At 41.8% G+C, this 27175-nt stretch overlaps 1 protein-coding gene across 4 annotated transcripts in view; it reads right to left on the bottom strand.

The window, feature by feature from the left end:
* DIAPH3 (diaphanous related formin 3) overlaps positions 1 to 27175 on the bottom strand; it is an 801864-nt gene that overhangs the window by 230457 nt on the left and 544232 nt on the right. For all 4 annotated transcript variants that reach the window (XM_073663944.1, XM_073663945.1, XM_073663943.1 and 1 more), the window contains one exon: positions 11000 to 11135. In XM_073663944.1, coding sequence (XP_073520045.1) covers positions 11000 to 11135 — 136 coding nt within the window. The remainder of the gene's footprint in view (positions 1 to 10999; positions 11136 to 27175) is intronic.

Genomic DNA, 27175 nt, shown 5'->3' on the forward strand with positions numbered 1-27175 from the left:
ACAGCCCCTAATAGAGTCTTGAACGCGGAATTATATGTGCATGTATCAGATGAAAATGATATATATGAGAAATATGACGAGTATAAAGTGTCAAAACGTCTTGGATAAACAAATCTTCCCATCAAGGTTTATGTACAGTACAGACCAAAAGTTTGGACACACCTCATTTTAAGATTTTTCTGTATTTTCTTGACTATGAAAATTGTACATTCACACTGAAGGCATCAAAACTATGAATTAACACATGTGGAATTATATACTTAACAAAAAAGTGTGAAACAACTGAAAATATGTCTTATATTCTAGGTTCTTCAAAGTAACCACCTTTTGCTTTGATGACTGCTTAGCACACTCTTGGCATTCTCTTGATGAGCTTCAATAGGTAGTCACCGGAAATGGTTTTCACTTCACAGGTGTGCCCTGTCAGGTTTAATAAGTGGGATTTCTTGCCTTATAAATGGGGTTGGGACCATCAGTTGTGTTGTGCAGAAGTCTGGTGGATACACAGCTGATAGTCCTACTGAATAGACTGTTAGAATTTGTATTATGGCAAGAAAAAAGCAGCTAAGTAAAGAAAAACGAGTGGCCATCTTTACTTTAAGAAATGAAGATCAGTCAGTGCGAAAAATTGGGAAAACTTTGAAAGTGTCACCAAGTGCAGTTGCAAAAACCATCAATCGCTACAAAGAAACTGGCTCACATGAGGACCGCCCCAGGAAAGGAAGACCAAGAGTCACCTCTGCTTCTGAGGATAAGTTTATCCGAGTCACCAGCCTCAGAAATCGCAGGTTAACAGCAGCTCAGATTAGAGACCAGGTCAATGCCACACAGAGTTCTAGCAGCAGACACATCTCTACAACAACTGTTAAGAGGAGACTTTGTGCAGCAGGCCTTCATGGTAAAATAGCTGTTTGGAAACCACTGCTAAGGACAGGCAACAAGCAGAAGAGACTTGTTTAGGCTAAAGAACACAAGGAATGGACATTAGACCAGTGGAAATCTGTGCTTTGGTCTGATGAGTCCAAATTTGAGATCTTTGGTTCCAACCACCGTGTCTTTGTGCGATGCAGAAAAGGTGAACGGATGCACTCTACATGCCTGGTTCCCACCGTGAAGCATGGAGGAGGAAGTGTGATGGTGTGGGGGTGCTTTGCTGGTGACACTGTTAGCGATTTATTCAAAATTGAAGGCATACTGAACCAGCATGGCTACCACAGCATCTTGCAGCAGCATGCTATTCCATCCGGTTTGCGTTTAGTTGGACCATCATTTATTTTTCAACAGGACAATGACCCCAAACACACCTCCAGGCTGTGTAAGGGCTATTTGACCAAGAAGTAGAGTGATGGGGTGCTACGCCAGATGACCTGGCCTCCACAGTCACGAGAGCTGAACCCAATCGAGATGGTTTGGGGTGAGCTGGACCACAGAGTGAAGGCAAAAGGGCCAACAAGTGCTAAGCATCTTTGGGAACTCCTTCAAGATTGTTGGAAGACCATTTCCGGTGACTACCTTTTGAAGCTCATCAAGAGAATGCCAAGAGTGTGCAAAGCAGTCATCAAAGCAAAAGGTGGCTACTTTGAAGAACCTAGAATATAAGACATATTTTCAGTTGTTTCACACTTTTTTGTTAAGAATATAATTCCACATGTGTTAATTCATAGTTTTGATGCCTTCAGTGTGAAGAAAATACAGAAAAATCTTTAAATGAGAAGGTGTGTCCAAATTTTTGGTCTGTACTGTAGATGCATCTGGCTGATGCTTACTCGGTACAATGGTCATGAAGACAGGACAGGTAAGTGACATCCTGCTTAATGAGCATAGATGGCATTTCTGTGTAGCTGTGTTCTTGAGTAGGGCAAGAATATGTTTTTTATTCATACTCTACAGCTCCTTCCACTATTTAGTGGTTTGCCTAGGGCCCTTCGTTCAAGTGAAGGAAAACCTTAATGCTTCGGCATACTTAAGGAGCATTTACACGACACAATTATCGCAAATGAGGGTTACCAAGAATGCTCATTTCAGGATAATTGTGCAATCTAAACAGGCTGCCCATGGTCCAAAAAACAAGCCAGACTCTCATTCGCTGGCAGACATGATATATTGGTTTTGCACAAAAGATCATCTTTCTATGCAGTGCCCTGTGTAAACCGGACCTGGGCGGCTGAGAACAATGGCAGCCAATGCACACTGAATGATTCATTCCTGATAATTCTGAACCGGGGCCGGCTGTGTAAATAGGCTACTAAACGAGCACCACACATACTGCCGGTCGATGGTTGTTAAACAATACACATCGTGCAATACAAACAGACTAAGACATTTTGGACAATTGTAGGCTTGGGAACAGTTTATGGAAGATCCTTTTCTGTTCTAGCATAAATGTGCCCCAATACAGAAAGCAAGGTTCGCTGTTGGGGGAGCTTCGCGTGGTGGGAAAACTTAACTGGCTACCAACAGAGCCCTGACCTCAACCCCATTGGACGCCTTTCTGCATAACCAGAATGAAGATTGTGGGGCACGTCCATACAAAATCAGTGTCTTACCCTTACAAATGCTCTTGTGGATGAGTGAATGGGCAGACATTTCCACAGGCACACTCCAAAATAAGGGGGGATTATGGATTTAGAATGGGATTTCATAAAAGCTCCTGTAACTTTGAAGGTGTCCAAATACTTCAGTCCACATAGTGTATGCTAAGTATGTAATCAATGGAAATTCAAGATCTTTTAGCAAATAAACAGCAAAATAGTCATATACTACTAGCAAACTGGCCTATGGTAGCACAGTTTATTATTTCTTGGATAGGGAGGAAAGCTGTGTGCACTTAGGGGGACTTTAACACAGAAAGGCAAACTGTCTGGCAGCCAGTTTAGATGAGGCCCCTGGTTAGATGAGGGATCTGCTGCTGACAAACTACCTTTTAGGCCCGCCATCAATTGATGAAAAGTAGGTATTTTGTTAGTTATCATTTGATCACATTAACTGTTAACCAGGTGTCATTCAGGTGATCATCACATGTAATATATATAAAAAAAAATCCTTGAATAATACTTAAAAAACCTACAAAATTGAACATTAACAGGACATTACTATAACTTCCATTGGCACAGGTGCAAATCTCCAAGTGAACATTACAACACGTGCAGAAGAGAATGGTGAAATAAAACAAACTTGTTTCTTCACTTTTTCCTCAATCCTACCTCTTTTGTAAAAAAGAATATTCACAATCTACAGAAACTTCTGCCTGGGAACTGATAATGTTTCAAAGGCCAATGAGAATCGGCAGGAGTTGACTTAGAAGTTAATAACATTCAATGAATAGTCTGGCTACTTGTACATCTCTATAATGAGGTACAGGGTCTTGCTCATTAAGGTTTATAGAAAATCGGTTCATGTTCATATGACAGCAGTATCTGTATCTGACCACGGACAAAATGTGAAATCTGAAGTGTGATTAGCATTGAATGCTTTCATTAGGTTAGATGCTTTACCTTGGAAATATTCAGATTCCAGTGTAGTTAAGCAATAAGCAAAAAACAGAATTAAAGACGGATTGGGATAGGTTTTATTATAGCAATATGAACACTGTGTTAATCCAGCTTGTGGTTATAGCTATTAATTATTAAACTTATCCAAAGTATTCTGTTTTCATTATTGCTTTATTTTCAGAAACTCTCTTCTCTCAACTACAGTTTTTCGCAGCTTGATGTGCAGCAATGGCTGAACTTGCATAGTCCTTCACCTGTGATATCTCTTGAGGATAACTGGTAGTATTCTGGAGCATGAGCATTATTCTCCTTACCCGACCACCGCTGCTGAGGTCTACTGGAAAGCTCTAGGACATGCACAGTATGGAGCCATACTAATGAGAAGCATCTAGCAGCATTAGGAGCATGCAGGTTCAAGTATTTATCTACTTAATCTAACAATCAGGGCTGTGGAATCGGAGTCTGTGTCGGTATAAAATGGACAGACTCCTAAAATATATAATAAGTTAATACAGTAGTACAATGCAGGATGTGCTGTAAATTTTTTGATAAGAATTTTGGAAAGTTATGAAATGTCTTATAAATGTCTTTTCTGTTCCTGATCTAAGGATCTCGGCTTTTAGTTGAGATGAATCTGTGCTGCCCTTTATGTACACGCTCAGTAGTGAGGCAGGGCTGTGGAGTTGGAGGTTTGGCTTACCAACTCCACAGCCCTGCTAACCATATCTACCCATCTATGTAATTTAGCAAGCGTCTATGTCAAATCTAATCTATTTCCAGAAGGGATAATGTTCTTCATGTTGTAGAGGAGGGACAGCTCAAGCAACTAAATCCAAAAGGTTTGTCCCCCTTTCTCAACGTTGGTAAAATGGTTTGTCCCCCTTCATTCACTTCTGCATTGCGATGCAAGTGGGGCAGGTGACATTATGTCCACTGATAACTGCCAGGTCGTATTCACTATCGCCAAGTATCATCTACCCATTTCTTTCACTAAAATAGGACAGGTGCACCTGACGATCGTCACCCGGCAAGTATCAGTAGGTAGGACATCATCTGACCTGCTTGTTTCTTAATGCGGAAGTGATCAGAGAGGGATATATCCATTTAAAAAAAAAAAAAAAGCATTTACACGTAAATCATTTTATCACTTTTATATAACAATCTGCTTATTTGGTGGTGACATAGGTCGTGCAGCCAAAGATCGCTCTATGCTGCTACATCGCACCTTAAAGGACCACTCCAGTGGTTTTTATTTCATTTTCCCTTTGCTAGGGATCATGTGTGTAGTGTCATGAAGGTAGTAAAATACTCACAGGATGCGGTCTTCTCCCAGTTTCAGCAGCGCTCCAGTCCGTTGCGGCACCACGTGACTGCACTTGAGGCCTGTCGAATCACACAGTGCTTGCTGGGTGGAGCAGACGTCACTTCTTGAATTTTCTCAATTCAAGTCGATGAGAGACAGAACAAGGCCGGACAGCGTGGCTCCGAGTCCCATATGTATACAGTACAGATTAATGGAGTAACTGCTGCTCCACATAGTGATCTGGCAGGTTACAGTTGCAACCATGTGGTGCCGATGCTGACTGGAACGGCGCTGAAACTAAGAGATGACAACCGGTGAGTACGTTACTACTTTTAATACACTTAGAGACGTAATATCTAAGAAAGGGAAAAATTAAAAAAAATGACTGGAGGGGTCCTTAAAGCAGGTAAACAGTGCCGCAACCGCGATAAATCTCAAAGTCTGAATCAGCTGGATTTATTGCAAATTGTCGCTGTAGTTATACCATGTGGGTTGCAACGTGTCCCCATTAACCTTTAAGCTGTGATGTAGCAGCAACCTAGAGAGATCTTTGGCTGCATGGCCTGTTTCGTGACCAAAGTCACAGTGTAGCCCCAGCCCAATTCTTAACCCCTTTATCTTCCTGGAGACCTTTCTAGAATATCGAAGCAATCAACACTTAAGGATTGAACTTCCTCTGTTGGTCCTTGCTAAAGTCATGATGACCAGAAATTGGACAGGTTAAGCAATAGCTGAAAGAGAGAAGCTGTAAGGCCTGACGAAAGGTCCATTTACACTGGAAGATAATCGTAAATGTACATTTATACTGCACAATTATCATGTACGAGAGTTCCTGGGATATATCTCTTTATACCTAGGAATACATCTTTAATTTAAAGGGACTAGTAAAGTCTTATGGATCCATGGTCGGAATTTACCATAATTGCCTGATAATGTTGAGGCCCTAGGTATCAAATCTGATAAAGAGCAAAATTAACATGAAGTGAATATGTTCTACCTTTACGTGGAAAAGTTTACTCGCACACTATAAAACATGAGATGCTACTCGCTTTCAATGACATAATCCCTATTGTGTGTGGGATTGATGTGGATGACTATAATCTGTGTACTCCGTTACACAACATGATGCCGATACTCTATATAAACAATAGGAGCTAATGACAATGTGATCACACGTGTACAGTGCCACCACAAAGTGGCTTCCATAGAACTCGCACAACATATTTCTAATGTCTTCCTTGACAGATCTGCAATCATCTATCTTGTAATGGATCCCATTGACAGACTGGAATCAGCTAGGTTTCCATTTTCTAGAAGAGCTCAGAGAAAGAACTCAATAGTGAACAGAGCCCATTAAATGTGGCTGCACAATGTACTTCCAACAATATACCTGGTTTGGTACAGGCCGAGATGAGAAATGCACACAGGACAGCAGAGCTACGCTCATCAAAAGTGAGATTCCAAAGCCTGATATTTTGCTCCTAATGACGAGCCATTATCCAGCCCTCTTATCAGTCTTAGCAATCCTGATCAGGGACGCAGTATCTGTACTAGGGGCTCCTGCATAAACCTAATTGAGGCAGATGTTTAGGCAGAAATAATTGCTTGATGGTAAACTCTGTATTCTGTGTGTACCTGAGCGTCTGCGGTACGTGACATTGACAGTTCTCGAAATGCATCGGTAAATCAATGGCACTCACAGACTTCTAAGTATGCAAAGCTCATTTATTTCTCATTGGCCATTTTATTTTGTATGTGACTCCACCTAAAACTCTAAATCTAAAATCCCAGCAAATTTTATAAAAGAAAAAAAATTAACATTTCTGGCCACTTCTTTCCCTTGTTATCCAGCTCTGATGCTCCCATAGTACGTCTGGTCTGTCTTTGTAACTGGCCAGCATGTAATTGCTGTAGCCATGTGGTGATCACGCATCAAACTTCAGTGATCTCACCACTTAGGCCGCGGTCACATGAGAGTGCATTCTCTCCTCCGAGAGTATCGGGCCGATTATGCTAATGACACTCCGATAAAACTCTGATCCGAGTTTGATTTAAGTGTCAGCTTAGTGTTATCCGATTCTCTCCGATAAGAGAGGCGTACTACAGGTGAGGAGGAGATGGAGAACAAAATTTCCACATTTTCTCCATTCTGTGAGTCCACATAAATAAGGCTGCACTCAGATGTCATCGGACGGCAGTTTGATGATTTTAACGCACCCATAGACTTGAATGGGGCGTGACATCAGATTTGCGCTGCAGCTTGCAGCAATTACTGTCTCATACCGAATCTCTATGAGAAAAAAAACACTGATCAGCACTGTCCTATAGAACAACATGGGTGCGAGTGCTATACGATAAAACATCGGAAAGCACTTGTATACGCTCGTGTGAGCGAGCCGTAAGTGCTGAACCAGGATCAGTGGTGTGGTCTAACTTGAAGCTCCAGGGCATGGATACTAATGGTAGTCTTATGCGGCCCAAAGGGACCTACTATGTTCCCCTTGGCTCCATGGCCCGGTTACGACTGTAACTCCTGCATCAACCTTGGTTACGAGGACCTAACAGTATGACAATGCAAAGAGGTGTAGAAAAATCTCTAGGCACCAGTGTGTGACCCTTACAAAGTTCCAAACCAGCAGCTGTGCAGGACACAACTCAGCTAGTGCAGTACCCAACATCACGTCTGTGGATTTTACAAAGTTCCAAATCTGCAGCTGTGTAGGATAATTCAGGCGGCGCAATGCTTAACACAACGTGTGGGCAAAATATAAAATGATGAATAGAATAGCAGCACTCACCATATCCATAGGCTAAAAGTGGTTTATTTCATGTAGAATTGGACACCAGGTACAACGGTGTTTCATAAAAGCAGGGGAGACATGCAGGGAGAGACAGGTGGACGACGGCTGTTTTGCGTCTCTATGATGCTTCTATGGGACCAATCCATTGGACCCAGAGTTTCACTATCTGAAGCTATTGCATGCTGGCTGCTTCCAAGTAAAGGCTGGAGGAACCGTTGAAGTATCAGAGTTGTATAGACAATGCATTCGATTCAGAACATTGAATGCGGTTTTCCATAAAAAATGGCAAACATGGGCAATTATAGCAAATTCTGTGAAAAACTATTTTAAATAGTCGTTTTCATCATTGATCCTCATGAGTGCACTGCTACCCTGTCTCCCTGCTTGCCTTGGGGCAAGGGGTGGGTAGTGTGGTGTTGGTAACTGACAGTTTGGTCCAGAGGCAGAGTTGATCCGTGGGTCAAACAATGCAATCTCCGATGCTGTGCAGAGGCAGCATTGGAGCAGTGAAAGGGTGTTGCTTTAGAGCAGCGTTTCCAAGCTCTATAGCAAAAGGCTTGCAAGTGCAGCTAGTCTGCTTGTAAGTTACCGGCCATGCAGTGCAATTTAGGCAACAAACAGTATAAAGTTAAAAATTCCTCCATTCTTGAGAAAGGATAGGATTTTTAATAATAAGTATATTTCCAAGTTGCTGGTTTACAAACATTTTGCATATTTAAAGGGAACCTGTCAGTAAAGTCATGCTTTCCAAACAGTAGGCAGCATGCATCAAACACTGCCTATGCTATTGCTGCCATGTATGCTGTACTCTGATACGCTGCAGCTTAGCAGAGGAAGGTTTGAAATGTAGTCCAGGGTCTATAGCTAGAGAGCTGACTAGTTCAATGTGGTCCAGGGTCTATAGCTAGAGACCTGACTAGTTCAATGTAGTCCAGGGTCTATAGCTAGAGACCTGACTAGTTCAATGTGGTCCAGGGTCTATAGCTAGAGACCTGACTAGTTCAATGTGGTCCAGGGTCTATAGCTAGAGACCTGACTAGTTCAATGTGGTCCAGGGTCTATAGCTAGAGACCTGACGAGTTCAATGTGGTCCAGGGTCTATAGCTAGAGACCTAACTAGTTCAATGTGGTCCAGGGTCTATAGCTAGAGACCTGACTAGTCCAATGTGGTCCAGGGTCTATAGCTAGAGACCTGACTAGTTCAATGTGGTCCAGGGTCTATAGCTAGAGACCTGACTAGTCCAATGTGGTCCCAGGCATGATTCTCCCAGCTCCACTCCAGTTGATTGACAGGTCTGTCCTCATGTGCACTCACAGGAGTGTAAGACTTACCTGGCGGCAATCGCACAGCCAGGCTCTGATTCAGGCTGCCGTTTTTAAGGCAGAATAAATCTAATGGCAGGTTCCCTTTAACACTTCATGATGTTGAGAATATTTATTTTTCTTCTTATAAAAGGTTTCTATAACTTAGATTTAGCAGATAAAGTAATATATATAATGAACCATTAATTGCTATTTTAGTAATATTTTAGCATACCTCTCTTTTTTGGTTGCCATAGATTTTAAATTTTAATTTTCAAGAGCTTTTAATGTCGGTGCTTCTCTAAGGCTATAAACATCTTATTTTTCAGTTAACCCTTAATCACTGTAAATAAAATGGATTCCCGTGGAGAAGCTTTTTGTATGAGTGCTTCTTCCACAAGTCCCAGGCGCTGCAGCCAGTGTTTGAAAGCCTCTCTACTACATGTGCCCCCCCACCAGCAGATGTCCATTAATGCCAATATACTGCTGATGTACAGCACAAACATTGCATTTTAAAAAGTAAAAAACATAATACAGTATATTCCATGGCATGCTAATTTCAGAGTAGTCTCTTCAACAGCACACATCAATGTCAGGAGACGGCATACAGCAGGTGGTCTTCTAGAAGAACTAGAATTATGTAGCTCAAAGTAATCTAACAAATACTAAAGCCCTAAAACAGCATAACACTAATACAAGTCAAGTGTGGATGTGCCAGAAACAGCGCCTAAATGACAATAATGGTGCGGCTGTAAAAATGCCAATCAAACATAACTATACCACATACTATATTCTAATGATTGTATGGCCTCATGCATTTACATGTTAAATTCTTTATAAATTCTAGCAATATCCCATCAATGCTAAATCCGAGTAGACCTCTTTACCAAGGTAACCTTTCTTTGGTAAGGTTCATAATGAAATAGTCAAAATAAAAAAAAATAAAAACATGAAAAAGGGTTGCAGACCACTCGCCCATTTAGTACTGGAATGGTTATGCTGTGCAGTTTGCTTCCGAACGTCAAACAATTATTTATTTCAAAATAGGTACATATGTATCACAATGATATGCCTTAAAGGGGTTTTGGGCTGTGAGGATTCTCTGGTGCCAGGAGCAGGCAGTCATGTGACTATAAGTATGTGATACGCATTCCGACTAGACTGTTCTGGCCTCGCTTAATACACTTGCATTGAGCAAGGCCATCCCAACTAGTCGGATTGTAGCTGGGAGTATGCATTATCGTATACTTGCAGTCACATGACCGTCAGTGTGCGCACTATGAGGATTCACAAGTTTGCAGTCACAGAGTGACTACAGACTAGCTTTAGTGTGAACAACCCCTTTAAGTCCTTACCAATATTGGATATAGTGGTACGCCCTATTTGTCAGGGTGGTACCGCAAATGGACCCACTGCATTTAGGCACCCCGGTTCAGTCGCCCCATTGGGGCTTACTTTTTAACTCAATGAAAAATGGGATTTGGACGTATGCGCCTATGGGGCTATAGATTATAATGGTGCCAACAGATCAAACATGTGCACACTGGAGGCAGACACCCAGACGCAGTCTACTATTGTTGAGTGTCTGCCTCTAGTATAAGTACACGCCTGAAAATGATGCACGAGAGAGCATGTGTTTTCTCTATTGGCACCATTATAGTCTATGGCCCCGTCGGGGCTTATGTCTGAATCCAGTTTTGCAGGGGGTTTAGACACAAACTCTGTTGTGAGCCACTGAACGGGTGTCTAAACGCAATGTGAAAGCTCGCTAAGCTAACAGAGTAGTGCAGTATAGGGCAATGTAATACCCATGGATACCCATTTCGGCGCTATCTGGTGCCCCGATGAGCAGAAATTAGCATTTTATTAATATGTATATTAGGCCCACAAGTCCACTTACAGTCCTCAGGTACAGTCTTAGCAAGCACCACCCTCCGCTACTTGAAACACAATGGAGACAGCAGCTCTTCTACAAATTGTTACCCTATTTTTCACCACCATTAGAAGTTCGCCTGTGCAGGAACTTCGGAGAACATCCCACCGTGTGCACCTTTCATAAGTGGTAGGACATTTTCCACACCATCACCACAGACACTACGCACCTCTGTTCTTCTCTAGCAGACGTTTCTTTTTCTTCTGCCTTTCTTCTTTCTCCTTTTCTGCCATTTCCTTCGCCAGCCTGACTCTCTTTTGTTTTTCTTCGGCCTCTCTTCGTCTGAAATTCTCTTTTGTTGCTTGCTACAGAGAAAGAAAATTAAATCTCATTAATTAAGCGTCTGAATGATAGGGGGACACGATACTGTATTTAAAATCAATCTGAAAATTAATGAAGATTTAGAGCTATTGCTTTTCTTCCCGCGCTACAAAGGCTTTACACTAATGGGTACATTTAAAAAGTTCCTGAGTCATTGGAAACTTTGCCACGTGCCAGATCTATTTGTCTTCAGGTGCAGAAAGAAAGCAGTGTGTCACAAAGAGCATTTATTATATATGAATGCCTAAGTTACCCTAACAACGCAGATTACTTTCCAAATGTCAGAATCTCTAGTGTTATTTTATACAAATCCGTGTAAAAAGCAGGGAGGTCAGCTTGCCGCACACTTTTTAATAGAGTGGCGCGATTATGGAAATACAATAGAAAGAAACTTTCCAGTGCATCGCATGAGATCATAGCAAACCAATTAATGGAAGGAAAAAAACAACAATAAAAACACCATCCGTGCATCACTTAGTGAAAGCTAGTCCCCTAACTGCAGACAACTTACATTTTAACAATGGTCCCAATTACCAAAATGCCTTGATTTTACTGCATGTAAGGTGAGGACACGGCCTTATCTCTGGCCAGGATGCTCTGCTCGGTAACCTGGCTCACAATGACTTTCTATTCATCTGAAGGGGCTCGGAAGGCTTATCTTTGCTTACAACCCGAGAAATTAACGTTTCAATTAAAAAACAAATAAGGGGCATTTTAATTACCGTAAGTAAATAAAACAGACTGATCAGTCGGGAGAGGGCACTGAACTCTCTTCTAGCCACAATCTCAGGAGGAATAATTGCTACAATTGCTGCTACTTGTGTATCACAAACACATGAAAATCTGTAGTCTACAACCGCATTGTAAATTATAGGAGTAGGAAACTCAGATTAAAGGTCAATTTATACTGGCTGACAGCCAGCACTACATGACCACCGATAGGGTACTTGCTTGCCAATTGGCAGTCATTTAATTGTCTATTAATTGCCTGTTTCCAAAGGCCGACTGACTTCAGATATGCACTGAATTATCTGTAATAAATGGTTCAGAGCACACAAGCTGCCATTGTTCTCGGCAACACAAGTCTTGATTTCACAAGATGTGCTTCCAAGAATGATCATCTTTTATATCATCTCAGCTGACGATCAAGCATTTTGCTAGTTTGTCAGGTGATAGACAACCTTTTTACACTATTCCATTATTATGATGAGAGCATTCCCAGGAATTATAACTGTACAGTGTAAACTGACCTCAACATTGGTGTTATAACGAATTAAAAGGGGTTTTCAGTTTCAGTGATCTATTGTCCCGAGGCAAGGTTCAGTGTAAAGCTGGACATACACACTAGACAGCCATCTCAGATGACTGTGCCATACACAGGAGCACTCATTCGGCTGAACACTCCTGTGTTCTCTATGAGAAAGCCGATGAATGATATGTCAGCTGGCGGCTTACGTTTGGGAGAACAAAGTGATCGACAGTCCGGAATCAGCCACAAGCAATCGACATCTATCCTGACCATCAGTTGGCCAGTGCCTCCATACACAATGAACCAGTTGATAGCGGCGGGTTTAGCCAACTGAAGTCTAATGTGTATGTGGGACTTAAGAAAAAAAAAAGCAAACATGCTATACTTACCCTCCCCGGGGGTCCAGCACTGACTCTCCGCTGCTGCCACAGTCTGCATTGTATGTCTGCTGCGCTTATGTCAGGTTCATACAGCGCTCAGCAACTCTGATCTCTGTGGTTTGCTCTGGAGATGGCAAGTGCCACTGAGCTCCGTAAGTGACTGCAGCACTGTTGACATTACATCGGCATTGCAAGCAAAGGAGAGACTGGGACAAGAGCGGAGACTCACTTGTAAAACTAAATACTGAAGTATTGCACTATATAGTGACATCATGATGCTACTATGAAGTTCAGTCTCAGGCTACACCGACACGTTTTTTTCTTGGGACAGCAAACTGACAAGAGTTACATTGAGCCATACACACATCATTGAAAATAAAAAAAGGGTTGAGAAAAAAAAAACTGATGAAACTAGGATACAATTAGTAGGACACCTAAGAAAAAAAATTGGTCCGTTTTTCTCGGATAGTAAAGCAAATCATCACCATCATTTAGCGCAGACCGGAGGCGAGCTCATCATATAGAGAGTTCCCGCGCTGTCAGCCATCGTTCTCCTCACCCCATCGGAGCAGCAACTGAGCTCCGCTCGCTCAAGCGCCGCTCTAGCTGTCAGGAGAGCGGACGCCTTATATCCCGGGTGACGGCTTCCTGTGGTGCGGATCAGAAGCAGCGGCTCCATTTTAAACTCCACTGTAAGGAATCAACAGCTTCATCAGTGAGAGAGCGCCTGAATACAGGTAATGCTCTTACTTCATACCACCTACGTTTCTGGTAACCAGTCAATTAGGGAGATGCCAGTTACCCCTTATATACACAGTACTGCGGGGGTACAGTTTGCCCTTCCCCTTAAGAGCAAAGACGCCATCTCTGTTCCCCATATGGAATCAGCTAGTGACACCTTCAGCATATGGAAGTAAACTTCCCTCCTTTTAATCAAGTAGTCAGCTAGCTAATAGCAGAAACTCTTTTATCGAAGAAGATGGCTAAAAGAAAAAAAGATGAGGAATATCGACAGAAGAATTTGCCTTTGTGGAGAGAGCAGGTTCTGCAGTGTGTCTGATATGCAATGATAAAAATTGCATCAATGAAACGGTCAAATATAAAGCGGAACTTCGACACACGCCATACTACATTTGCATCGAAATATCCTGCGGGGGACAGCAGGAAGAAAGCATGTCAAGAGCTACTGTGCAGAGTGCAAGCTAGTCAGCATCAACTCCGTATTTGGACCCGGACCAAACAAGGTGACTGGAATTCGGCTAGCTTTGCTGGTGTTTTAGCAATTGTGAGAAACGGAAAGCCATTCACAGATGGAGAGTATGCCAAAACATTCATGCTTGATGTTGCCAATGAACTTTTTGACAACTTTTCGGATAAAGACAAGATAATCAAACGAATAAAAGACATGCCTCTGTTGGCAAGAACTGTTCACGATCATGCCATCATGATGGCAAATCAGATTGAGGCAACACAAGTGAAGGACATAAATGCAGCACCATTTTTTCTCTCACTTTGGATGAGTTAACAGACATAAGCCATTTATCCCAGTTCAGTGTGATTGCAAGGTATGCTGCCGGTGACACACTACGTGAGGAAAGTCTTGCTGTTTTGCCTATGAAAGGGACAACAAGAGGGGAGGATTTATTCAAGTCTTTCACTGAGCTCGCTAAAGAAAAAAAATCTACCAATGGATAAACTTATTTCGGTGTGTACTGATGGTGCTCCGTGCATGGTGGGGAAAAACAGAGGATTCGTAGCACTTCTTTGAGAACATGAAAAGAGACCTATCCCAAGTTTTCACTGCATCCTACATCAGGAGGCGCTTTGTGCTCAGATGTGTGGTGAGCAGCTTGGTGAGGTGATGTTGCTGGTCATTCGGCTGGCGAACTTTATTGTTGCTCGAGCTTTAAATGATTGCCAGTTTAAAACACTGCTGGATGAAGTTGGGAATAATTATCCTGGTCTGCTTCTGCACAGCAATGTGCGTTGGTTGTCAAGAGGGAAGGTGCTCAGCCGTTTCGCGGCTTGTCTGAGCGATATCCGGACTTTTCTTGAAATGAAAAACGTTGAGCATCCTGAGTTAGCTCTCGCTGAGTGGCTCCTGAAGTTCTATCTCTGGGACATGACTGAACATCTGAACCAGCTCAATGTGAAAATGCAAGGCGTTGGAAATACAGTCTTATCCCTTCAACAAACAGTGTTTGTATTTCAAAACAAGCTAGAACTCTTCATCGCCGACATTGAAATAGGTCGTTTACTACACTTTAAAAAACTGGGAGAGTTTAAAGATTCATGCACAGCAAGTGACCCTGCTCAACATCTTGATCTTCAGCAGCTTGCGGGCTTCACATCTAATCTCCTGCAGTCATTCAAAGAGATTTGGAGAATTTCGTGAGCGCACTCGTCTTTTTAAGTTTATCACCCATTCACACGATTGTGCAGTGGACAGCGGCGACCTGAGTTACATCCCCGGTGTCTCCGTCAGAGATTTTGAGCTACAATCTGCTGACCTGAAGGCCTCAGACATGTGGGTGAATAAGTTCAAGTCACTGAATGAAAATTTGGAAAGACTTGCACAACAGCAAGAAGAGTTGTCGAGCAAACACAAGGGGCAACTTCAACCCGCGGACCAGCTGATCGTCAATACTTGGAACGCGCTTCCCGTCACATACCACACACTGCAGCGTGTGAGTATTGCTGTATTGACAATGTTTGGCTCTACGTATGCATGTGAGCAGTCTTTCTCACATCTAAAGAACATTAAGACCAACCTACGATCACGTTTATCGGATGGAAGTCTCAATGCCTGCATGAAGCTTAACCTCATCACGTATTAACCAGACTACAAAGCCATCAGCAAAACCATGCAGCACCAGAAGTCACATTAATGGTAAGAAGTACTTTATTCATCATTGGTTAGCAACAGCATAACAACGTTATTAAAAATAATTCAGAGACTTATTGTACTTTAAAAGTGTTGGTCTTGCATAAAATGCACACATTTACTTGTATTTAGTTCTAAACATACAGTATTGTATAGTTCTCACGGAATTACATTTTAAAACTTGTGGCGTTCATGGCTCTCTCAGCCAAAAAGGTTCCTGACCCCTGATCTAGCCTAAAGCTGAGCTTCACAAGAGGAGTTCCAAGGGTCTTCAAAAGGCCCCCCGCTGCCTTGGTAACCTATCAGTTCCACACAATCGCGTCACTAACAGTCGATGTGGTCACGCACCAGCAATGGAGTCATTTGAATGTTGCTGTCAGAATGACGGTGGAATTGAAATGGTTAAACTGCAGCAATTGAAGCTAGCTCATATCGCTTCAGTTAGAAGCAGACGTCGGCTATGTAACAGACAGCATCTGCCTGGTATGGAGCAGGCTCAGCTCCTGAAACAGCTTAATACTTTCCTTATCGACCTGCATAGGTCGTTAAGAGGTTTGTGCCATTGATTACAGGGTGCTGTACATAAGAAATAGGATCTAATCTGCATGTGTTTTCCTATGGAGCACTATCTGTAAGAGTCCATACTTTTGAGCTGTATTTTGAGCTCACTTCTGGGGGGTTTCAAATGTACAATCCCCCAAAGTCATTTAAAACCTTTAAAACAATAGTTTTGTAAAGTTCCTTGAAGAAAAATGAAAAAAATTATATTACATTTTTAAACCTTCTAACAGATTAACAAAGTAAAAGAACATTTTGCAAATGGTGCTGATATAAAGTAGACATGAGGGAAATGTTATTTATTAACATTTTTTGTGTGGTATGACTTTATAGATGAAGGGGATAATCATTCAAAGTTTGAAGATTGCGAATGTTTTTAAAAAAGTGTCAAATTTCTGATATTTTTTTATACATAAATGCAATACATATCGAACTAAAGTTGCTATTAACAAAGTATAATGTGTTACGTAAAAAAACGCTCTCAAAATCACTGGGATATGTTGAAACATTCCAGACTTCTAGCCACAAAGTGACGCGTCAGATCTGAAAAATTTGGCCTGGACACTAAAGGGTTAAAAAAAAATACAACATGAACTATTTTAATCCATTTTACAGACAGAGCACACCCAAAGTCTGGGCGTAAAATATGGATGCATCAGTATTAGCATCCATACAGTTTAAAAGAAATAGGAAAATTTTCACTCTTCAACTCTAATCATAATCCTAATATGCTAAAACAATACAACTTTATATCATCTGCTTATAATTACCTAAAATAATAGGTAATGAAATTAACTATGGCTAAAGAATGATGGAAAGTATTATTTAAGGAAATTAGGCAAAGAGGGTTGATAACGCCGTCCTGAAATTAGCATCTAGCTTATGGGATCAGATTTCATGCCTCTTTTGCTGTAACTACTCTCGGAGATAACATAGGAGCGATTGGAAGATGATTTTAATTTACATAATTAAAATAAAAATAGGCATTGGTTACAGTGGTATAATTAGTATCCATTGTAATGGAGCAGCAAGGTGCACTTTGTCAACATGTGTTAGGGACATAAAACCAAGTAAGATGCCCCACTGCATAAGAGCAGAGAACACCGCGAGGCCAATGGGGATCACCGGATGCTGTACAGCCCGCTTACATACAATTCCTTGTGAAGTACAGCTTAATTTAAAATATTTGAAGACAGTACAGCATAGGCTGTAATGCATATTTTACCAGCATTAAAAGAATTAGCAATCCCTGTACAATTAAAGATCAGAACAAGACAGATACAGGACTGTTGAGATTCAACGTAAAGCCATTATTGTTAAAAAGGATTTTTTATGAAGACTGAACTTAAAGCAGGGTTATGGTATGACTGTGCGACCAGTGTATACTGTAGATAACACTGTAGATAACAATGAAACCAGCTGCTGTTTAAGCCGTCAACTCTCAATGGCAAAACAGGTTGTGTAATTCATACGCCGCCAAATGCCACTAAAATCTCAATCGATATACAACCAGGTAACAAAGCTACAGTGACACAAGCTATGAAGCACAAAAATCCCTGCAATCAAAATCATTCTTTTACCTGTTCTCTTTCCCCATAAAAAAAGAATAAATGCTTAGCCAAGCTGAACGTTTGGGTTTATGGGGAGAGAGCGCTGTCGCCTGAAGGAGCATTTAGCCATATTTATGTAAGTATTGTAACAATGCTACTCACTTGGGAGTGGGATGAGGCATCATAGGAACTGTTTCTATTTAAAAGTCCCGCTGGATTATTTCACTCCTCATAAACCACATCACAGGAAAACTTAATTACAGCCCTTGTCCAGCACACAGTGAAACAAAGTAAAAAGTCCATACAATAGTGCAGATTCGTCCACTTGGGTTAGAGTCCAGTTTCTTAGTCCTGTAGCAAAAGCACACAATCCTAGAGGTCTGCAAACCTCCACACACAGACCATGTGTGAGACAAACAGGTCCCATTTTACCATGTGAACCACACCCAGGAGTGGAGATATAATGAGAAGCCGTCCTGCCCGCTCTCCTCAGCTGCTCATAATAAACACGGCCCTGTCAAACTCCTTTTAGTACTGTGTACTAGAGCATTGCTCAAAGCTTATATCACAGAGGACAACCACCTCTGTGACACATCTCCCATCCACTATGTGTCCAGCAGCCACCTTACAGAATCTTTAGGGCTGCAAGGTAATTCTGAACATGCATTCTAAAAAACGCTCAATTTACTATTATCAAGCCATGGAAACAAGCTGATGATCACCAGCAAAACAAGCAAAACACTTGTTAATCAGGTGAAATGATCTTTTGTGCAGAGCATACCGATATTCATCAGTGCATCGTCCCGTGTAAACAAGACTTGCACCCCTGAGAACCATGACAGCCTGAGCACACTGAGCTTTGTCTCTCTGATTACTCAGTGTGCACCATTTACTTTGGGCTGACCGTATAAACAGGCATTTAAATGACCTTCAATCGTTGAAGGTCGGCGGTCGTATCGAGCCACTGGTTGGTCCATGTAAACAGACCTTTAGACTATGCTCACATCTTCATTGGAGGCGCTATTACAGATTGTGCTGTGTTGCATGGTAAACGTAGTGCTGAGGGAAATATGACTGGCACCTTGGTGGAACACGGCAGCAGGTCCCATCTAAACCAGCAGGGTTTGTGAGGCATCACTGCTCTTCATTGTGTGGTGCACCCAAATATATGTGGTGTTTTCAGTTTATAGTAGAAATCGTGAGACAAAACCGAGCCTTAGGTGAGTAATAACAGTACATTATAGGTTAATATTGTAGGGAAACCATATAATTGTGCTGACCTTCATAGAGAAATCTGCTTCACTGAATAAATCACATCATATCTCCTAAAGGAATACAAAAGTCAATAAGGCCGATGACCATTCTTATTCTGTATTCCTTTGGTAGATATATATTAGGCTCCCTAAATACCTACTTGATACATATTGTTAACCTATAATTTCCTATAACATTTGTCTGCATTTTCCCTGATTGTTAGGGCCCAGTCTGGCCTCAGCACTGATAAGTGTAAGAGAAGAACCCTCCAGAGCTATTTTTCATGTGCAATTAATGAATGGTATTGAAGACTGGGGACTGATCCCTTTATTAAAATGTGCACTTTTCAATTGTCACTTCAAATGATAAAACCATTTAAGGCTGCACACACCTACTTGCTTTACTAAATACACATTATGATATTAGCCCTTACTTTACCACTAGAACAGTAGATTACCATTTTTTCTTAATAGGAAAAAGGGGTTAACAAAGGTTTAGGCTATTTGTTTTTCTTGTGGCTGAAGTGTTGAAGATATTGATGCATGCTCAATAGGAGACTCTGTAACCCAAGCGTTAGGGAAATAATGAGTTAGCAAAATTTATTGCCAACTAAGAACCTGGAAGAAATCGTTACTATCATGAAATCATTGTGTAGGATCGATATGCTGCTTTGTGCATGCTTAAAGAAGAAAAGTCTACAAAGTAACAGACAAGCCAAATCCACTTCTAAGTGAGAGCGTGTTTGTGTGTATGTATAACAAGCTGTTTTGTTTGTGTGTCTATTCATAGACACATAGTTAGGTCCAGAAGTATTTGGACAGTGACCGAATCCTCGTAATTTGGGCTCTACACACCACTATTTTTGATTTAAACTAAAACAACTGAGATGCAATTGAAGTGTAGACTTTCAGATTTAATTAAAGGGGTTGAACAAACATATCCTGTGAAAAGTTTAGGAATTGCAACTCCTCATTTCAGGGGCTCCATTAATTAAGTAATTGGACAAATTAACTTTACCATAAATAAAATGTTCAATTTTAATACTTGTAGAGAATCCTTTGCAGGCAATGTGTGCTTGAAGTCTGGAAGCCATGGACGTCACCAAACGTTGGGTTTCCTACTATGTGATGCTCTGCCACCATTACTGCAGCTGACTTGTTGTTGCTTGGTCTTTCTGACTTAAGTTTCGGCAACACGTGTAGTGACCTTGCGTGCAGCAGGAGGGGATTGTTAGAACCCTCCTGTTTGTTTTTTCCATCTTGTGTTTTGCAGTCACGTGACCATCTGCCTTTATATTCCAGCTCCGCCCTTTTGACTGTGCTGGACTTCAGTGTTTGACTGTTTTGCTAGCCAGGTGCTTCGGTGCCTTTCTCTGTCAGTTTGCTAGGTCCTTCTGGGACCTCTAGTACCTTTTTGTCAGTTTGTCTTTTTGTGTTCTGCAACAACTTCTCTGTTTAGGAGGTGTCCCATTTTTGTAAAGAGAAAAAAAAAAGAGGTCAGGTACGCCCGTATAGCTTGTTTACGCTCTGCAGGAGTATTTCTTTCAGGGAGTACTACTTTGCAGGAAAATTTGATTGAATTTCAGATATTTGTGGATTGTGGTTCAACACTTAGTGTGATTGATAAAGGGTTTTTGGAAAAACTTAAATTGAAATCCAAACCTTTGTCATCAGCTATTTCTGTGATTGCAATTGATAAGACTCCCTTGAAATGTATTACTCACAAGGTGGCTGCATTTCCCCTCACTGTCAATGGTCTTCACCAAGAAATTTTGGACTTGGTTGTATTAGATAATTTACCCTCTCCGGTCGTTCTAGGTTTGCCTTGGTTAAAACTGCACAATCCTTTGCTGGACTGGTCTCCTAATGTGATTAAGTCTTGGAGTCCGAAGTGCTATGATAAATGTTGTAATGGTCGCATTGCGGCTGTGGAAAAAGAAGGGCAATTACCTGTACCTATTCAAGATTTTTGGAGGGTTTTTTCGGAGGAGTCGTCGCAAGTTTTACCTCCTCATAGGGATTATGATTGCGCCATTGAATTCTGAATACTCAGTGCGAGAGGTATATACCGTATGGGAATAAAAGGGCCAGAAATAAGAGGAAACCAATATGGTTGAACAAAAACGTAAAAGGGGCGTTAAATAGCAAAAAAGAGGCATTCAAGAGATTAAAACAGGAAAACAGTAACGAGAACCTGTAAAAAACAAATAAAAATAGCGAAGGAGGTAACAGAGAGACGTATTGCTAGGGAAAGTAGATCAAATCCCAAACTGTTCTTTACGTATATAAATAGTAAAAGGATTAAATCGGATAATATTGGACCAATAAAAAGTGAGGAAGGCAAAATCATAGAGAAAGATGAGGATAAAGTTAATCTATTAAATAATTTTTTTTCGACAACTTTCACAAAGGAAATCGAACTAACAGGAGAAATGAGAAGTGACAAACTTAATCCTCCACTAAGTATGACAAATCTAACCCAAGCTGGGGTACAGAAACGCCTCAGTAATATTAAAATAAACAAATCACCAGGACCTGATGGCATACACCCACGGGTACTAAGGGAACTAAGTAATGTGATAGACAGACCGTTATATCTTATATTTAAGGACTCTGTTGAGACTGGGTCTGTGCCACTTGATTGGCGACAGGCGAATGTAGTGCCAATATTCAAAAAGGGAGCGAAAAGTGACGCCGGAAACTATCGGCCGGTGAGTCTGACGTCCGTTGTGGGCAAAATTTTTGAAAGCTTCATTAAAGAGGCAATTACGGAGCATCTTGATGCTAATAATCTTTTAATCCCGAACCAACATGGATTCATGAGGAATCGCTCCTGCCAAACAAACCTGATTGACTTCTACGAGGAGGTTAGCTCTCGAGTAGATCAGGGGGAACCAGTGGATGTCGTGTATCTCGACTTCTCAAAAGCGTTCGATAGCGTGCCACATAATAGGTTGGTATACAAAATGAGAATGATGGGGCTGGGGGAAAATGTCTGCAAGTGGGTAGCTAACTGGCTAAAGGATAGAAGGCAGAGGGTGGTTATAAATGGAATATACTCAGATTGGGTAAGCGTCACTAGTCGGGTACCACAGGGGTCTGTACTAGGCCCAATGTTATTTAATATCTTTATTAACGACATAGTCAACGGGATAAATAGTAAAATATCAATATTTGCAGATGACACAAAGTTATGTAAAACAATTAATACAAAAGAGGACAGTGCAGACCTACAGAGGGATTTGGATAAGCTGGGTAGGTGGAGCATTAAATGGCAAATGAGGTTTAACGAGGAGAAATGTAAGGTCATACATATGGGAAGGAAAAATGGAAGTCCCCAGTACTCACTGAATGGGAAATCATTGGGGAATTCAGAGATGGAGAAGGACTTGGGCATCTTGATTGATAGCAAACTAAATTGGAGTGCCCAAAGTCAGGCCGCTGCTGTAAGGGCAAACAGAAGAGGTATAGCTGCAAAGGATGAGAACATTGTTCTTCCACTGTACAAAGCACTGGTCAGACCACACTTGGAATACTGTGCTCAGTTATGGGCCCCAATATATAGAAAGGATATAAATGAGCTTGAAAAGGTACAAAGGAGGGCAACAAAATTAATAAAGGGAATGGAGGGACTGCAATACCCAGATAGGTTGGCAAAACTAGAACTATTCAGCCTGGAAAAGAGAAGGTTGAGGGGGGACATAATAAATGTGTACAAATATGTTAGGGGACAGTATAGAGATCTTGCCCGGGATTTGTTCAAAAGGAGGGATATTACGGTAACAAGAGGGCACTCACTAAGACTGGAAGAGAAAAGGTTTCAGCACCAGCATAGGAAGGGGTTCTTTACGGTAAGAGCAGTGAGAATATGGAATTCACTGAGTGAGGAGACGGTAATGTCGGATTCACTACACCAGTTCAAGCGGCGACTGGATGCATTTCTAGATACCAGGCAGATTTCAGCATATACTTAAAAATAAAATAAAATAGTAGGTTGATACAGGGATTTATTCTGACTGCTGGTTTCAGAGTCAGGAGGGAATTTTTCCTCACGTGAAGATTGGCTAAATCATTTGGGGTTTTTGCCCTCCTCTGGATCAACTTTAGCAATTACAGAACTAACAGGTCGAACTTGATGGACGCAAGTCTTTATTCGGCTGTACAAACTATGTTACTATGTTCCGGGTGCTACTCTTCCCAAGAGTTGCTTGTTTAATCTGACTATCCCCGAAAGAAAGGAGGAATACATACAGACTAGCCTGGCTGCTGGTCACATTAGACCTTCTAAATCGCCTGTGGCAGTTGGATTTTTTTTTGTAAAAAAAAAAGGACGGGGGTTTAAGTCCTTGTCTGGATTTTCGTGAAATTAATAAGATTACCGTACGCAATTCCTACCCATTGCCGTTAATTCTTGATTTGTGTAACCAGTTAGTGGGGGCCAAGTGGTTCTCTAAAATTGATCTCCGGGGGGCATACAATTTGTTACGAGTGAAGGAGGGTGATGAATGGAAAACTGCTTTTAACACTCCGGTAGGTCATTTTGAAAATATGGTGATGCCTTTTGGTCTTACCAATGCACCTGCATTTTTCCAGAACCTTATTAATGACATCCTGAGACCTTTGATTAGCAAGAATGTGGTTGTGTATTTGGATGCCATTTTGATTTATTCGCCAGATCTGGAGTCCCACTGGCAGAGTGTACGTGAAGTTATGCAGTTATTGAGTGATAATTCACTCTTTGCGAAGCTGGAGAAATGTGAGGTCGCTGTGCAGAAAATTAGTTTTTTGGGCTACATTGTCTCCTGCGAGGGCTTTGAGATGGACCAGGTGAAGGTTCAGGCTGTGCAGGAATGGCCTAGGCCTATTGGTTTAAAATCTATACAGAGATTTTGGGGTTTTGCCAATTATTACAGGAAATTCATTAAGAATTTTTCTGTAATTGTTAAGCCTCTAACCGATCTCACCAGGAAAGGTGCGAATATGGTCCAGTGGACTACTGAGGCCATTGAAGAGTTTAAGTATCACAAAGAGAGGTTCAGTTCTGCCCCTATCCTTATGCAGCCTGATGAGACCAAGCCTTTTTTGGTTGAGGTCGATGCTTCATCGGTGGGGGTCGGAGCAGTTTTGTCTCAGGAGAACAGGGATGGAGTACATCCTTGTGCCTTCTTTTCGAAAAAATTTTCGGAAACCGAACTGAATTATGATGTTGGAAATCGGGAGTTGCTGGCTATTAAACTCGTGTTTGAACATTGGCGTAATTTTTTGGAAGGCGCTAGATTTCCTATTCAGGTTTTCACAGATCATAAGAATTTGATCTATCTGGATGCTGCCAAGCGCTTGAATGCCCGTCAAGCTAGGTGGGAACTTTTTTTTTCTCGGTTTCATTTTTCTGTTACCTATATCCCTGGTACTAAGAATGTTAAAGCCGATGCTTTATCTCGCAGCTTCTCTCCTGCGTTCGGTGCCGAGCATTTTACAGAAAGTAGTTGTGGTGGCGGCACTGGACTCCGTTTTGGAGAATGGGATTCTGAAAGCTCAAGATAATGCTCCATCTAACACTCCCCATGGGAGGTTGTTTGTGCCTAGAACCTTTAGGAGAGATTTGTTTGTGGAGTGTCATGAGTCTCGGTTGGCAGGTCATCCAGGAATTTCTGAGACTAAGAGACTTATCAGTCGCAGTTTTTGGTGGCCTGGATGGCAGAAATAAGTTATCAAGTGGGTGTGTCAATGTACGGTGTGTGCTAGGTCAAAGGCTTCACTTACTCCTGCTGCTGGGTGGCTTTGCCCTCTGGAGGTTCCTAGTGCGCCTTGGATGCATCTCACAATGGATTTTATTACTGATCTGCCTGTGTCCGAGGGTTTTACTGTCATTTGGGTGGTCGTGGACCGTTTTAGTAAGATGTGTCATTTGGTTCCATTCATTAAGTTGCCTTGCGCCAAGACACTCGCTAAGGCATTTGTTAAGGAGATTGTCAAGCTTCATGGCGTTCCCACAGATATTGTTTCTGATAGAGGACCTCAGTTTGTGGATTGCTTTTAGCGTGCTTTTTGTGACAGGTTGGGAGTCCATTAGTCATTTTCGTCTGGGTATCATCCTGAGTCTAATGGACAGACTGAAAGAAAGAACCAGGATGTAGAACAGTTTTTGCGTTGTTTTGTGGCGGACAATCAAGAGGTGGCTAACAAGAAGTCAAAGAAGTATTTTGACAGGAAAAGTAAGGAGGTTTTGTTTACTGTGGGTGACATGGTTTGATTGTCCTCAAAGAACCTGCGGTTGAGGATTCCCTCTAAAAAACTGGGTCCTAAGTTTGTGGGTCCATTTAAAGTGCTTCAGGTTGTTAACCCATCTGCTGTTAGGCTTGATGTCCCTACTTCCTGGAAGATTAATCCTGTATTTCATGTTTCCTTGTTGAAAAAGGCTGATGTATCAGATAGGGATGCCACTGTCTCAGTTTCTCCTGTGGTGGAAGACGGCGAATATGAAATTTCTCGTATCTTGAATTCTAGATGGCATAGAGGGAGATTACAGTATCTTGTCTCCTGGAAGGGTTTTGGTCCCGAAGACAACTCCTGGGTAAGGACGGATGATGTCTCTGCTCCTAGGCTTGTTAGAGCTTTCCACAAGAGGTTTCCGGCTAGGCCTGGAGGATCCTCATAAAAGAAGGGGTACTGTTAGAACCCTCCTGTTTGTTATTTCCATCTTGTGTTTTGCGGTCACGTGACCATCTGCCTTTATATTACAGCTCCGCCCTTTTGGCTGTGCTGGACTTCAGTGTTTGACTGTTTTGCTAGCCAGGTGCTTCGGTACCTTTCTCTGTCCGTTTGCTTGGTCCTTCTGGGACCTCTAGTACCTTTTTGTCTTTTTGTGTTCTGCAACAACTTTCTCTGTTCAGGTGGTGTCCCATTTTTGTTTCAGTCCTTAGCATAAGGGGAGGGGTCCCTAAAAACTATAGGTCTTCGTTCAGACTAGCCGAGGACTAAGGCGGCTCTGTTCGCAAGAACAGGCAGCCCGCTACATAGTAGGGATTCAGCTTAGTCTTACTGTAGGGACAGCTTTCCCCTTCTTTCCTTAGTACTTGTTGCAGATCATAACAGGGATGGCTACAGGTATGTTATTTTTTCTTAATCTGACTGGTTAATTATAACTGGGGATTTATTAGTATATTAGTGCACAAATCACTTTGTGTATAGCACTATTAATAACATTACTATACCCCATTGTGTATTATATTTGAGCCTAGCCATGATTCATTTAATTAATCTATACTCCATCCCCCTCTGTTGTCTCTGACGCAACAGCATTGCTCTCTGGTTATTTCCCTGCCTTGTTGATTGATTTTTGCACCAATAAATGTAATTATTTTCACCATATTGGCTTTTTTGTTTTTGGTTTAATTCTATGTATTGCAGCCATGGTCAAAAAATATTTTGCTAGACTGCCTACTTAAAAATTTCTTATACATCCCTTTTGGCATATATATTAGGTAAAAATTGGTATTTCAGAAATCATCCAGTTGCTTCTATCTTCAGTCACATTATCAATAAACACCAGTGACCCAGTGCCATTGTAAGCCAAGAATGCCCATGCCATCTGTGAAGACACAGGGTCTTCCGTGGGCATAATATTACGCAGAAAAGACAGGGTGAGGGTAAAACAGTGCGGCAATACTTTATTGAACCACCAAACAGACAATAACATATATAACAGTCCCAGCAAATAACCAAGATGGCGCAAAATTACACAGTCCCACCCTTCTACTGGCACACCATGAATAGAGCAGCTGCGACTTAAAGTGTCAACTACCTCAAACAGTGGCACGCCGAGTTGGGTGGACACCCACAGAGAGGAGGTAGCAGCAAGCTGACAGTCCATTTAGGTATGTGGCCAGGAGACCCGAGGGTCCCACCTTGGCTCCTCTGAACATATCCAGGGAAACAGGTGGCCACATGGTCCCAACCTGGCTTTCTCTGAGTGTATTCATGGGCTCCAGATGACCGGAGGGTCCCACCTGGCAACCCCAAACAACATATCCATGGGACCAGGTGACCTCATCATCCCAACCTGGTTTCCCCAAATGTATCCATGGGTTCTGTAATAGTCAATGGTGATCTGTTTCCCTTCAGCTGGGGCAGGGGTCCCCTAAGCGGAC

The sequence above is a fragment of the Phyllobates terribilis genome, unplaced genomic scaffold, assembly GCF_046119375.1.
Source record: "Phyllobates terribilis strain yellow unplaced genomic scaffold, ASM4611937v1 Scaffold_2__4_contigs__length_985480577, whole genome shotgun sequence".
Classification (NCBI taxonomy): Eukaryota; Metazoa; Chordata; class Amphibia; order Anura; family Dendrobatidae; genus Phyllobates; species Phyllobates terribilis.